Genomic DNA, 15,428 nt, shown 5'->3' on the forward strand with positions numbered 1-15,428 from the left:
GGAATAAGCGAGGATAGCTCTTCGTATTCAAGCTTAGACCGCAGCATATGCCGAAGACCTCTGTGTAATGGGCACAAAGCACAAAAAGATAAGGTTGCAACGACATCTCAGAAGTAGGACCCACGTTCCAACCCTATAATTACCCCTCTCCACTAAGAGAGAGAAGGTCGACCAATCCAGAGCAATTATAGGAGAATATAGGAGAGATAAATAGGAAGAGTAAGTAAACCCCCTACTTCCGCAGACCTATGTATACTCAAAATTCATTCGACTATCTTTGTAATCATTCAATACATAGTGAAATGCCAGCCCCGTGGATGTAGGCCTTAGTGCCGAACCACGTAAATCTTTGTCTTATTTACATTTCAGCACTTTACATTCAGCGTTGAACTTTATGTGCTTTACATTTATACTTGATTCTCTGTTTATTCCTTTATACGAACGTTATTTATGATAATATTCGACTAGACAATGACAAGATCGAAGGCTTTGAGTCGATGAATCGATATAATCATCCCCTTTACAAATACGACGTACAATTTTAGAATTATAATGTATGCGAATATTGTTTGTGAACACGTGGATGGCTTCGTGATTTATGTGTTCACACTAAGAAGGATAAGGAAAATTAACTAATTTCTCGGTATGGGCAAAGTTTCATCACAGCAACGAAAACCACAATATTTCATGGCATCAAAGTTCTGCATATATATGCAATAACCGTGTTACATTTTGGCCCACTATTTTCTCACCCGCTAATACAAAAAAAGTCGAGAAGACCATGAAGAACTTATATATGCAGATATAACATAAAAATTAATATACCATGTTAAGAAAAATAATAAGACATATATAATTCCCTGAAAGAGGCGAGAGAAACCAATCAGATGTGTGTAATAATGAGTTCTCTTAAAGTAAAACCATAAACACTACATGGAAAGAACGGAGCACGTAATCAAGATTAACCTGATAAGACTTTAAGACTTAATGTGATACATGAAAGAGTTGAACTATTCCCCTTTATTCTCTTATTCGAAGAGATATGGTTTGATGTTAGTCGTTCACAGAACACTTCCAGAAGAAGCGATTGACATGGGCATGAACATAAACATATTCATATAGGAATTAGTCAATGTGAACATAAACATCGACCGATTCTGGTTAAAAACAAACAACCTAGATTTCTAAATTATCAATTTTTGAGTGAATGCACGTTGAAATAACCTAATTAATAGGAATAGATTGATAAAAGAGTATCTGATTCGATTCATTTCTACTGCTTGTATTACCCTTAGGTATTCTTCGTCTTCCGTAATCGTTTTCCTTTTCGATTGTTTATGTCGAATCACTTTCGCAACTCTTGGATCAGTACAACTAGGTAAAATAATTCCACTCTTTATTCGTTTTGACATTTTCGTATATAAAAGGGAAAAATATAAAAAAGAAGAAGAAAAAGAAGAATTCATGCTTTGATTTGATGAAGATGAAATAATTAGAGTTTTAGGTTTTAATACTTAATAGTTTTACCTAAATTGAATACCCCTAACCTCTATCTGATTGGGCATAAAAATACGACAGACTTCAAAATGAGTTGGTCCCAAACCGCCCAGGTTTCTCAATGAATCCCCAAAGCTAATCTTCTCAAGCTAATGCAAACACGCAAATTAGTTTATCAAAAAAGAAAATATGTATTTTGCTAAAATGATATAAACCCGGGAAATCCTGCGAAAAGAATACATGTGAGATACAGGGGTCCCATTCCAGTCTTCCGCTAGTATCCAAAGGGAGATATACAAGCCGAGAGATAAATTCCGATTTATCTCCCGCATTCCACAGAACTGTGGGACCCGTCGCCCACTAGAATTAAAAAGGGTCCGTGTTTTTGTGGCGGGTCCCACAATTCTGTGAGACTCTAGGTTTCTTGAGCATTTCAGAATATCCAAATGTTAGGAGCGTTCCCCTTCTCAGTCGTTGGATCATCGAACATAATTTTACTAGGTAATTTTGGGTGTCAACGTCAGTGCCGAAGCCAGATATTAAAAATGAGGCTGACTAAGTTTTTTTTTTTTTGTCAAATATCAGTGAACTAAGTATAAAAATTATGTGAACTAAATGCAAAAAATATGATAAAAGAAAAAAAATTCTATGATTTTTATGATTTTAGGGGGTTAGAGCCAGTGTTAGTCAACTCTTGGCTCCGCCCCTGGGTCAACTCAACGTAGCACGGTTATTTATTTTGTGGTAGTAATATTTATCTATCTATGGGGGACCAAAGTTAATATCCTCGCCTAGTCACCAAACTCCCTCTGATTTCCACAGAAGTTTTCAGTCTAAGCTTTTCCTTGTCACCCTTATCCCCAAAATTCCATTTCACTTTTCCTCAACATAGTTCTTTTAGGGTTCCCCTTTACTCTCTCTCAGTCTCTCTCATACAAATCTAAATTAGTAGTAGAAAAGAAACAGTTACAGTGTAAATTTGTGAACAGTAGCAGAGCAGCAGAAGCAGTGAGTGAAACTGAGAATGGCATCAACTTCTGGTACTAAAGAAACTGATCAACCTTTTTCTTCGTCTGTAAAAGATTTGATAGAATATGTTTTTTCCTTGAGTATTCAACATATACTCAGTGAAGATCTCCACAAACACAAGGTAATCTCTTTGTTTCTCTCTTTCTCAGTCACTCACTTTATCAAATAGCTTTCAAGTTTACTGAATTTTGCCCTATATTAAGTCGATTATGCTTGATTCAAGTGCTTAAATAGAGCATATTAGCTCTAATCTTGGTGATCACTATTAGTTCAGGTTCACGATGCAGTGCAGGATAGGCTGAGTTAGTGATCTTGGTTAAGAAATAGGAAACCTAATAATCACTATGATATTTTGAATGTTTCTGCAGTTGGGCATATGTGGACCACCGCCATGTTATATGAATCTATATGGAACAAAGTAGGCTTAATTAGAACATTTTATCACCAATTTAGGAAACCTGTTTGAGGCATACTCATTTTTTTTGAGGCGTACTCATTCATTATACTATCTAGGGTGGGTTTATAAGGGGTGTCTAAAGGTACTGCAATCACCTATATATCCTTAAACAATTTAAATTATCAGAGTGCCCTTATCATCAAAAACCTAAAATCAAAAATCAAAATAAACTTTAAACTCAAACATCTTGGACTCAAATTCAATCAAGAAATTGATCAAGCAAAGCAAACACGAATCGAAGTGAGCAATGTTGGAGTGCGAAATCCAAATCTCAATTGCTCTTATATGTATTTTAGAATGTATGTGTAACAAACCCATCTTGTTTTTGATTGATTTTATTTTGTTTTATCGATAGAATATGATTTCAAAGATGAAATTAGGGTTTTCAGAAGACCAGTTCGGCTGATCTTGGAGTATCAATTTTGAGCCGAACCTAGTGTAGATTTAGAGAAACACTATGTTCGGCTAATGCGACTTTGCTAGATTTTGTTCGAATCAGCCGAACCAAAATTCGTCAGTTACAGAGTGAAATTCGGCTGATAACTTTTCAGCCGAACCTCAGTTTTTTGAAAATATACCTAGGTTCGGCTGATAACTTTCCAGCCGAACCTCAGTTTTTTGAAAATATACCTAGGTTCGGCTGAAAAGTTATCAGCCGAACTGTTCATCTGATCAGTAGATCTGGGTTTTAAAAATTAAATTTTTTGGCAGATTCAACTTATAAAAAGAAATTAAACCTCGTATAGAAGTCTACCTATGATTTGAATCACACATTTTGGTCACTTCTAATCATTAAAATCTCAAAATTCAAAACCCAAGTTTTTTTTCACTTCTTCTTCTTCTTCTTCCTCTCAAGAATCCCAACTCTCTCACAGAAATTTGATTTATCTACTAATTCACCACTAATAATATAATTTTTAATCAATCCTTAAAATTTCTAGCTAATCAAATCTAATCATAATCATTAACACCAATTATGTAAGGGGTAGTTATGTCATTATCAAAAAGGGTGGATAAAGGGTGATGTTATTTTTTATTTGGTGACCCTATTTTGGCATTATTTAGTATGCCTCAAAACAGATTTCCAATTTAGCAATCACTATGGCTATTTTCCCGAGATAGCATGGAAGTTCTACAGTCGGGGCTGCATAGACCACCTCTTGGAAGGCCCACTTCCGCCATGTGGTGGTGGTCTACGCAGGAACAAATGTTATGGAAGTTTTACAGTATTAGCTGTAAACCTTAGTGGCAATATTTGGCTCTGCTAGGGACTAAGTACTTGTGAGCATCACAAAGATATGACCATTGGTAAATCATCAAGACTTTAAGGTTGGTTGAATTCTCGATTTTTTTAACCCGAATTGATTAGGTTGATCCACTATTGGCCGTTATCACATCCAATTTTATGGTCCATCTCATGTTTACATATTTTAATGATATTCTGTGTTAATCTGTATCTTCTGGTTGCTGGGCTTAGCAAGACGTGGTATACTGGTATTCGTACGTGGATTTTTTATTTTTATTAGTTGAAGTTTGTATGTCCTGTTTAAAATTAGAAATTGTATTTCTTTTTAAGGTTAAAACAATACCAAAGCGTTTCGAATTCGTACAACATTACCTTGGCTCTTACACTATGTCGTTGCTGGAAGAAACTCACATGGAGAGGTGTTCACAAATGGAGTTTATGTCAGGTGAACATCATGCTGAAGTAATCTCAGCAGAGGAGTCGAATCTGCATGGAAGGTCATTCTTGTATATCATCAAGGTCGAGTGTTGGAGAAACCGGTATGGTGTATATGGCAAAGAACCATACAGCCCGAAACCTTTGGATCTGTTTATTTTGGGTGATGTGGTGTGTACCTGAAGTTGCTTTGGACTTGCAGCGGTTTGGAAGCAGTTGGTCTTTCGCTTCAGTTGTAGAAGATGTACGAAAGAGTCTCGATTTTGTAGGGCTCAAAGATAGACTTATATGCTTTCAGGTTAAGACCTCATAGCCCCTAAAGATAGAGATGAAAGAGGGCAGTAGGAGTTTCTTGGTGTTTCTGGTAAACTTGGCAACAAACACTAGAACATGGATGGAACCATGGAAGGCGTTACATATGTTTCGAAACTTGAATATGATCATGGGAGTTCTATGTGCCTCTTCCATAGTAAGATATATCTACCCTTACGCGATTTAAAATTTTAAGCTGCATTACTTGGCGGACATTTTTTTTGTAATACGAACAATAAATGATTCAATTGTGCGATTTGGCTTCACTTTTTAACCTCAGGCATTTCTTTTCAAATTTATGCGTTCTTTTTTGTGTTAGTTTTGGTTTCTCTTTCGTTTATATTACATAGATAAGATATGGGAAACAAGATAGTACCAAGATTCTTAACGCTGGCTTTATGGTAATGCAGGTAAAGGAAATTATGGTCTTTGTTCTGTACAAGTTGACAGGATTTGGGGCGGAGAAGTTGATTCACAGTTATTACTTGCTCTTAATGAATCTCAAAGAGCAGCAGAATTGGGTACTATATCTGCAGTGCAACGTAGCCACAGGTCTTCTGTGAAGCTTGGGACAGGAAAAACCAAAACCATCAGTATTCTTCAACGAGTTTATTTTGGATTCAGAATGTGATGACATGGGATGCAAAACACACGGATAAATCTCGTATCTCAGACATGTATCATTTGAGCCAGAACTTTCATACTCATGCAGGTGTTCTCTACTAGTCACAGAGTGTAATTGAATTTCTGCAATATTCTTCCCTACCGCATTAACAATTTAAGTCCCGAAACAGATAATTTATGGGATCACATGGATTATGTCTATTTGCATGAATACCTCTACACTTCCGACGTCGATCTATAGAGTAAAGAAGCTATGCTGTTGAAGCCGCGGGCTTTAGGGCAACCAAGTTGCATACTGAACAAGTAGGTACGATAAAAGATGATGAAATTGGATATCTTATTTATGGAGAAGCACCAATTTTTGGCATGATATGATGATAATGCAATTATTACTATTTTTGGCAGAAGCGGTGAAAATGCTGGATTTGGTGCAGAACAATTCATTTTGGTGCGGGATGATTCTGTGAGAAAGGACATTGCTGAACATGTTGGAGAAGAAGCTCTTGTTCTGACTATAGCAGAATGTAAGGGCTTAGAATCTCAGGCATACGATAGCGGCTTAGGCTAGTCCTTCTTTATTCGAGGTTAAGCTCCATTAGAGTATTATTTATTGTGTTTCACGAGTGTATACCACACCACAGTGTATGATTCAGCCTGACATTGCATTTGTTGTTTATGTAGGATGTTTTGCTCTACAATTTTTGGAACGTCACCTTTAAAGAGTCAATGGAGAGTTGTTTATGGGTATATGAAGGAACAAATCTTCTCGACTCCAATGATGGAAAATTTCCAATGTTTAGCAAGGCGAAACACCAAATTCTCTGCTCTGAACTGAAGCAATTGTATGTTGCTGTCGCTCGTACTAGGCAGAGACAATGGATCTGTGAGAATATAGGTGATTTTTCGAAGCCTATGTTTGAATTGGAAGAAGTTATCTCTCGTTCAATTTAGAGAACTAGATGAATCACTTGTAAAGGCAATGCAGGTTACAAGCAGCAAAGAGGAATGGAGTTCACGCGGTATCAAGGTTGAATTTTGAACTTTAACCACTTATACACATTCATGAATAAACAATTCCTACGTGGGAAGTCTAATTTAGCTAGATTTTCAAATTTTATCCTTCCTGACATTTTTGCTAAAAAGAATGCGTTAACCAATACTTACAAAGTCTTTGTTTTATATAGTTACATGTCCGACACGGCATGGAGTGCACCATCAAATGTACATTTCTTGTGTGTTTAGATGAAAATGATTAGATATTCATTTGTTATTGAGTCCTACTTTTTCATATAAATCATTTGCATTGTGAATGACAATGTTTTTCCCATCTTCCTTGCATCCATGTTGCTAACTTATTACCTATTGTGCTCTGAAGATACCATTTTTACATGCTTAGTTTTCGTGCAGTTACTGGATGAAGGTAAAGTTTGAGATGGCAACAGTGTTCTTTGAAAGAGCTGGTGATCCGTTCTAGGAGACAGTCGCTAAAGCTTCTGTCTTAGAGCTGCTGGCGTTCACATGTTTGGTTCTAATACTGAACTAGGTCACATTGCTCTTGTAGAGGCAGCTGAGATTTATGAATCAACTGGCAAGGCTGATTTTGCTGCCAAATGTTTCCTGGAGTTAAAGAATATGATATGAGCAGGCATGGACTATTTTCCCGTTGTACATTATGCATATTAATTTACTTCTTACTTTACAGTACTTCCTTTTTTAAGATACTACCTATATATCTTTTGCACTTAGCGGGCACATTTCGAAAAATATGGTTCAAACGAGTAATAGGTGGTTCTTTCATGTAACTTATTTTAGGATGGGATTAATCAAATTCATTGCAAGTCAAAAATCTTCTGTGTGTTCTCTTTAGCGTGGTTGTGTAACTTTTTTTTTGTATGTTTTTCTTCGAGGTGGTTATTTAACTTGTGTATGTTGGAATTGTCGTTTAATTAGATTTGGAACAACCAATATGAGCATGGGCGGACCACTAGTAATAAATTAAAAACCGAACCCACGAAATAAAAGAAAGATTTCCCCTTTCTTCAACTGGGGTTTGGCTAGAATAAACGGAATACATCTTCCATACTCTTTTTTCTTTTAGTCTTTGTACACCTTCTGTAAAGGGACTCGTAATCATGAGTCCTGGGAAATCTAAGCTCTCCAACCACCAGTGTTGTCAGAACCCAAAAAAAAAAGTTGCAAATAAAGCTCTCCAACCACCGGTATTGTCAGAATCCAAAAAGGAAGTTGCAAATAAACTTACAATGCTTTCATATCGATCATCTGTTTATTGACAATTTGATACTCTTTTTCTACTAATTTATTCTCTTTAGTTAGGTTAAAAATCGAAGTCTAAATTCTACTTTGGACTAATTGCCTAGATTAGTTTGGGTAAATAAAGTTTTAAAGGATGGGTCATACTGTTTTGTCAAATGATGATCATGACAAAGAGAAAAGCAAAGTTAGATTCTTGTGGTGCCTTTTGTTTTTTTGCCTTAATTTGGTGGTAGAATTCTGTGTTATATTTGCTAATGTATTGGTAGATATCAAAATCACGGTTTATGTTTTTTTGTTTATTTAGTTACCAGCCCCTTTTAATGATCACAAAATTGGTTAAAAGGACCAAAATCAACAATTCCTGGATGAAATGGACAGTTAGATTTTGATATTGTTTAAATGGACAAAAATGTAAAAATATGAAGGATGTAATCAGTTTCATCGTGCCTATTTTCAAATATTTTTTCTTATTTTTAATTCACACAGGATGTATCCAGTTTCATCCTTGCTATATTTTAAATTTAAACTAGGATGAAACCAGTTTCATCCTTAATATTATTTTTTTTGGCCATTTTACCCAAACTATTTTTTACTCGTCCATTTGAACCGTGATTTAAAAATATTTGGACAAGTGACTCATTTCCGTTTAATGATTGATATTTCGTCGAAACAAGATTTTGAACCAGCTGCTGAATTGTGATCATGGCTTATATGTTATCAAGGAAAACTTGATGCTTGATTAACTCAAAACTTTTTGCTTTTGTTTTTCTTAAAAAGATTTACTATCTTAGATCTTATCTACAGATTTAGTTTGGAAAACCATCATTACTTGTTCCACTAATTTCTTCAAAGGTGCCCCCAATAAGAAGAGTAGTTATGCTACAAGACCCTTACGACCATATCCAATGTAGTGTGCTTACCAACAATAATCACAACTCTTTGTTCCTTTCAGTTCTGCTATTTGTTAACCAAGTTTAGTGTCACTCAGTTATTTTTATCTAGCTCAACCGACTTAATCATGTAGTCATGCGGATGGTAGTCATTTCCTCCAAATTAATTAAACAAAATAATATGCTGACGCTTATGTGTGTCACTGTCCACTAAGAATGTAGGTTCTGAAAACATATAAACGTACATTTGATTATATTTCTGAAAACCAAAAAGAAACAGTTCATAGTGGTGGAGCAGTCACTATAATTAGTGGGGAAGCTTGAAAAACCGCCTTTGCTTCTGCATTTCCACTTTGACATTCTTTGTCTCTGATTTCTTCTTCCAATAATATTCTGACTTCTTTCTTTCTTTCACCTCTGCAAGCCCACATTCCTTTGTCTCTCTTGTAAATTTGTTGATATTTCAGTCCATACCCACAGTTTTCCTTTTGACAGACTACCCACCAACAACTATACATGGATAATCATGATATATGAGAAATTCCATTGATCGATCGATTTTGTATATATTTTCAAATTAACAGGTCCTTTGGGTTTCTAAATCCTATTGGGTACCGGTTTATCTTACTTTTTCAAGAAAACCACCAATTCAGCTTGTTTCTTCATTAAGTAGTTGCATCCTAAACTAGAAGTTAAATAGAAAGATAAAGAAAATTGAAGACAATGCAAGTTCCATGGAAGCTGGGTTCGTTCACCATTTCTGCAAATGTTCTTATTCTTCTGTTACTTATTCCGTTTGTGCACTCATATTATGATCCGTTGGAACTTATTAAAGATAGAATTCTCAATAGCGATAAACAAAGTGTTGAAAAGGTATGTTATCGTTTCTGTTTATTTCATGCGTTTTACACCATGCATGCAAGTTCGATCATAATTAACTATAGCATTTGCAGAATTAGTGTATATCAACCGAATTAACTGTCTTTTCGTTCTTAATTCGATTGTTATATATGTTTGCAGATGAGTCCTAAACTTTCATTTGAAATAACAGTCCATGGAGTGCTACTGTGGGTGTCAATGGGTTTCTTAATGCCTGTTGGGTTACTCATTATTAGAATGTCTAATACAGAAATGTGTGGGAGAAGACTCAAACTTCTCTTCTATCTTCATGTCACTTTACAGGTAACATATATGAACCTGAAAAATTCTTTCTCTATTTTCTGTTCATATTTTCTCACCATCACTTATTCACTTTATATTATATATCCACAAATTTTAGTGTGAAAGAAGAAGATAAATAACCTAGCATTTTTAGGGGTCACTCAAAAGAATTTAGGGGACAACAATAAAACAAAAAAGGTCACCTGAATGTAAAATGTAGCCAACCCTTATCCCGCGTAATTCGTAATGGCAGAATTGCCCTTAGATAATCGGTAGGTAATATATTATTTTTATCCTCCGAATGCATTCGGTAGACAAGATAAGAAGCATGTGTCCGAATGTAGTAGGTGCAGTATTTGAATGAATTTTGTTTCATTTTTCATTTCTTTTCGTTTTTGAGTTATAATTATGGCATGGTAGGATCAACCACAATCATATTCGGAAGATATATCATTCGAATAAACTCCCGAATATACGGTGGCCCAAAAATCAGAATTTTGGAAAAAACGGAGATTTTTCAAATTTTGAACTTTTAATAATCGGAGGGAATATCATTTACATAAACTCCCGAATGTATGTTGCCTAACCTTCTAAAATGTCCCTTGGAACCACCTATAGCCATGACATGGTAGGATCTTCCACAGTCATATTCGGAAGATATGTCATTTGAATAAACTCCCGAATATACGATGGCTCAAAAATCAGAATTTTTGAAAAACCAAAAATTTTCTGGTTTTGAATTTGTAATAATCGGAAGATATTGTATTTGCATAAACTTCAGAAAGTATGTTGGCTAACCTTCAAAAATCCTTAGGTTTGCGCCTCTTGGAACCACCTAGAGCCATGGCATGGTTTGTTATGCAACAAACATAATCGGAAGATATTGCATTTGTATAAACTTCCGAATGTACAATGGCCCAAAAATCAGAATTTTTAAAAAACCAAAAAATTTCTGGTTTTGAACTTGTAATAATCGGAAGATATTGCATTTGCATAAACTTCCGAACGTATGTTGGCTAATCGGAAGACATTAATAATATTTGCTACCGAATGATATATGCCCCAAAACTATTTCAGTTTCAACATTTTACAATTGGAAGAATAGAATATTATATTCTCTTCCGAATATATACTGGCCCCAAAATGGGATTTTGTCTAAATCACAGTTTTGAGAACTTTTCAAAATACATATATTTGGTAGTTAGTGTATTTCAGATTGTTGTGTCTCTACATCAATATATTCGGAAGTCAAAAAATTCTTTAATCTACCGATTATATCCATTCTGTTCACATGAAGATATGACCAACAATATTCAGAAGTTAATCTATAACTCTATTTCCCGAATACTGTCGATGTTCTTGAGAAATGAAGAACATGACTATATTCGGGAGTTAAAAATCATGCATATCTCTCGAATCTGGGAAAAAACAGAGAACCCTAGAAAAAAAAATTCGATTCGTCGAATTAAAGCGACATAAACCCAAAAAATGATAGAATCTTATCTAGTTGGGGCCATTTGAAGTTGTCGGAGTGTTTGGCTATCAGATTCGCCACCACCAACTACATCTGAGGCTTCGCGTTCGTCGAGTTCTTCATCACTTTCAGCAACAATTCACGACGACGATGAATTGAAGAAGAAGAAGTGTTCAAATCAAGGAAGTTGAAATCGGATTTTGTTCTTTTTTTTTTGTTGAAGGACAAAGGTAACTTCAAATTCCTATAAGGTGTCCCTTAGCTAGTGTCCTTGTATGGGTATAAATCAATGGCCCCTAAATCCTTTTGAGTGGCCCCTAAAAATGCCAGGATAAGTAATGGAGTTCATAAAAATAATTTCACTTTATATTGGTTAAGAAATATCATTCAGATTTAGAATATTATCGAGAATTAGGTAATTCACTTTCTCTTTTAATGATGATAAAAAATAAAATTAGCAATTTGTAGTCATAAAACTAATGGATGGCCCTTTTGATCTTTCATTATTTTTAATTGCTTTATTAGAAAGGGGGCCTAAACTTTTGTTTATCATAAGATACTATCAGCATTTTCACACCCCTTCATGGCTCATGAGTAGACTGTAGACATGCCCATGTAGAATAATTATCATTCCATAGTTCATTTTGGTTCAAGTTTCTCCTAAGTGGACATTGTCGATCCAATTTGGCTGCTTACACGAATCTTTAGGTGACAATATCGGGTTTGATCATACTTTTTAGTGACTTAATTAATGTTGCCACCACCAGTTAATCCTCATATTACTCACTTTTTGCCATACTAAAATGAGTACTCTTCTTCAATTTAACAGATACTTTCAGTTCTACTTGTGACTGTTGCAGCAGTTATGTCTATAAAAAACTTCGAAAACGTCTTCAACAACCAACATAGGAGAATCGGGGTTGCTCTGTACGCATTTATATGGGTTCAAGCCTTCATTGGCTTTCGCAGACCTCACAAGTATGTAATTCTTGAATGATGGAAACGTTTTTATCTAGATTTTACATTGTGTTAGTGAATCAATCTCCTAGCATATATTCTTTTTTTGGTAATATGTTTTTCTTACAGTGTTTTACATTCCTACCAAAAAAAACAAAATCCGAAATGTAAAACATCACCACATACCACTACTTTGAAGATTAGTAAAATTGGTAGACATACACAGACGCATGCATGTTTGGTAATATATGTTCGTACTAAGGACAAATTTCTTGTTTTCTTTTGTTTCACAACAGAGGAATTAGAGGAAGGAGCAAGTGGTTTTTCGTACATTGGGGACTTGGAACAGGAATAGCAGTGCTAGGAGTCATCAATATATATACGGGATTACAAGCTTATCATGAGAAGACTTCAAGAAGTATAAGCCTATGGTCTACACTCTTTACCATTGAGATTTGTTTCATAACTTTTCTCTACTTATTCCAGGATAAGTGGAATCACATTCAAAAGCAAGGAATGGTTTTGAGGGCTGAACCAGTCTTACCGACTAATGAAGAAAATATCACAAGAGAAGAACCAAGAATAAGAGCTAAAAACACATTGTTGATGATTATGAACAAATAATGGGTATAGGGTAAAATTTGTGTGACCGGAATCTTTTCATTAGAAAAGAAATCTCAGCTAGAGTGTCCGTTAATCGTTATCAATTAAGTTAATTCGAGGGTTTAAATTTCTTGAATGTATAAGTGAAAATGCTTGAAGTAGCTAGTTAGTTTTAGAAGGATGTTGGACAGTTTTAAGATTTCAGGAAAAAACATGCTCATACCAGTTAGGCTCTCGAGGAGTGAACCTGGACCAGCCCATGTCTCATATAAACATTCTCATAAGCATGCAGATCCCCAAAAGAGTTATACGTTTCAAGTGAATAAAACAAAATTCCGTCTCTATTGAAACATAGTCTAGGGTGATGTATTTTGTTCTCCATCTTATTAGGGGTAGAAAAAAAGGGAGAGGTAGGTACAGCTGATTAATAAGTGCTTAGTTTAATTTATTTTTGTTATCATATTTCTATGCTTTCTTTGTTAGTTTTTCTATATTATCATCCCTTTTTTTTTTTTCTTTTTTTTTTGGGACAAAATATCATTTTAATGGTAAATACTGCTTCCAATCTAGTGAGCATGAAGGGGAACTAGCTTAACCATCGCTTGATTATCTTCTCAGTTCTCACCCGGAAGACGAAGGAAATTTCATCAAACTAGATCATAGTTGAGTTTACTTGGGCTATAGAAACAAAAAAAAAAAAAAAATCTTGGGCAGCTGATAATAACTCGTCGTAATAAAAAAAAACTTGGGCAGCTGATAATAACTCGTCATAATACGGTGCGTCAAAACTCAAAACTGCATATCTGGTCCGTCCGTCCGCGCAAATGAAGGCATAATGCTCCAAATAGATCCCACCGAAAATCTAGCCAATTAGAAGCCGCGTACTTTGTGAAAGTACTCTATGCTACCCGTAGGCCGTAGCAGAATCACTTGAGTGCATCACTACCACAGCTATCGAGGACAAAGAGTAGACATCCCATTACTCGGTTATCCATAAAGGTCAGATTTGACATCTTTTTTAAAAAAAACTCATAGTTCATTTATGCTCAAGATATTGAAATTTCCTAGATTCTTCTAACTCTGCCGAACCAAAAATAATTACAGGGCTGATGTCAATAATTGTTAACTTAACAACGCATTTATCATTTATGAATAGTACAAACGTTTATTGAAGTAAATAAATGAATAAGATGGTGACTGGATCCTAATAGGATGTTTGGACCAAGGTAGTTAATCTCGGATTCCGGTTTATTTCGGTCCCGAACGAGACACTGGTACAACGTTGTCTCGGGGAGATTCCGTTTTCAAATTTCGGTGTAATTTTGATTCCAACTTTTATAATAAGAAGTGTTTGTTGCCAGATTCAATTTCATGGGGATGGAGCGTTAATTCCAATCCTAGTTTGAGTCAGATTAGAAGATTGAGGGAGTATTGACCCACTTAAAAGAAACATAGTATTAGTAAATCTGGTTATTCACCTTCCTCATCATCAACACCAAATGATAATTTTAGGTCAAGAAATTCAGACACAACAACAAGCAATAATACTAGTGAGTGAATTAATCTGTTTAATTTTTGTACTTGAGATTAATCCACTCAATTTAAAAATATATATATATATATATATATATATATTCCGACCAAAAATCCGACCGAAAAACGCGTTTCCGGCCGAAATTTTCGCAAAGATTTCGTCCTGCCGAAATTAACAAAATCTTGTCTTGTTGGACCGAAATCTGGAATTTCGCCGTGCCGAGATGGCCAAAATCGACTACATAGGTTTGGACAGCACATCAGAAATAGCTTTTCGATTTCTAGAAGTTAAAAAGAGTCAAAAATCAGTTTGGCCGTCAGATTTCAAAATGACTTTTAAAAGTCGAAAAGTTAATTTTGTGTGAAGCAGATTTGTATCCGAACGCGCTATAAGCAACGGTGGAACAAAATGTATGGTCCGATTTTGTAGTTGTCCCTGATGCACTTTGGGGAGGCCAAAGTTCAAATTGTCTGGTGCTGTTGTTGAGATAAAAAGTCTAAGATGCTACACATCCCACAGATTCATCCGGATAAAAGTGGCATAAGTTTTCAGATGTCGGGTTCTGTATGCATCATGCTAGGGTTTTTTTAATAAGCAAACTTTGATAGCCATCTTATGTGTTTGACATTTCAGATTAGGTGCTCATAAATGACTTGTAATTGTCTATGTTTCTTGCCTGCTCAACAGTTAAAAAAATGTGTCATGGTTTTGATAATTGCATTAGTACAGAATAGTTGTGATGTAGCTTGTTCGCGTACGGTCCAACTCTCCAGCAACACTTGCGGAATAATCCATTCTTTAGCATTTTCAGATTTCATGATATCCAAATAAAAAGAAAACTATGGACTTGTTCTTCACTTTGGCATGGTTTAACATTTTGTGAGCCAGACTGGAAAGGAATCCAGGATCATTTGCAGATCTGAAGTGGATAAAGG

General features: G+C 35.3%; 1 protein-coding gene and 1 long non-coding RNA gene across 2 annotated transcripts; both read left to right on the plus strand.

The window, feature by feature from the left end:
- The first annotated feature begins 2,460 nt into the window (after positions 1–2,460).
- LOC113361859 lies at positions 2,461–6,070 on the plus strand. The gene is made up of 4 exons (XR_003365384.1): positions 2,461–2,647; positions 4,560–5,133; positions 5,387–5,907; positions 6,006–6,070. It is a non-coding gene; the product is annotated as an uncharacterized LOC113361859 (long non-coding RNA).
- Positions 6,071–9,094: 3,024 nt separating this feature from the next.
- LOC113357940 (cytochrome b561 domain-containing protein At2g30890-like) lies at positions 9,095–13,421 on the plus strand. The gene is made up of 4 exons (XM_026601435.1): positions 9,095–9,637; positions 9,785–9,946; positions 12,229–12,377; positions 12,653–13,421. Exons 1-4 carry the CDS (start codon positions 9,488–9,490, stop codon positions 12,978–12,980), a joined length of 789 nt encoding a protein of 262 aa, XP_026457220.1. The 5' UTR covers positions 9,095–9,487; the 3' UTR covers positions 12,981–13,421.
- The last annotated feature ends 2,007 nt before the right edge of the window (positions 13,422–15,428 follow it).

Source organism: Papaver somniferum, chromosome 3 (genome assembly GCF_003573695.1).
Source record: "Papaver somniferum cultivar HN1 chromosome 3, ASM357369v1, whole genome shotgun sequence".
Lineage (NCBI taxonomy): Eukaryota > Viridiplantae > Streptophyta > Magnoliopsida > Ranunculales > Papaveraceae > Papaver > Papaver somniferum.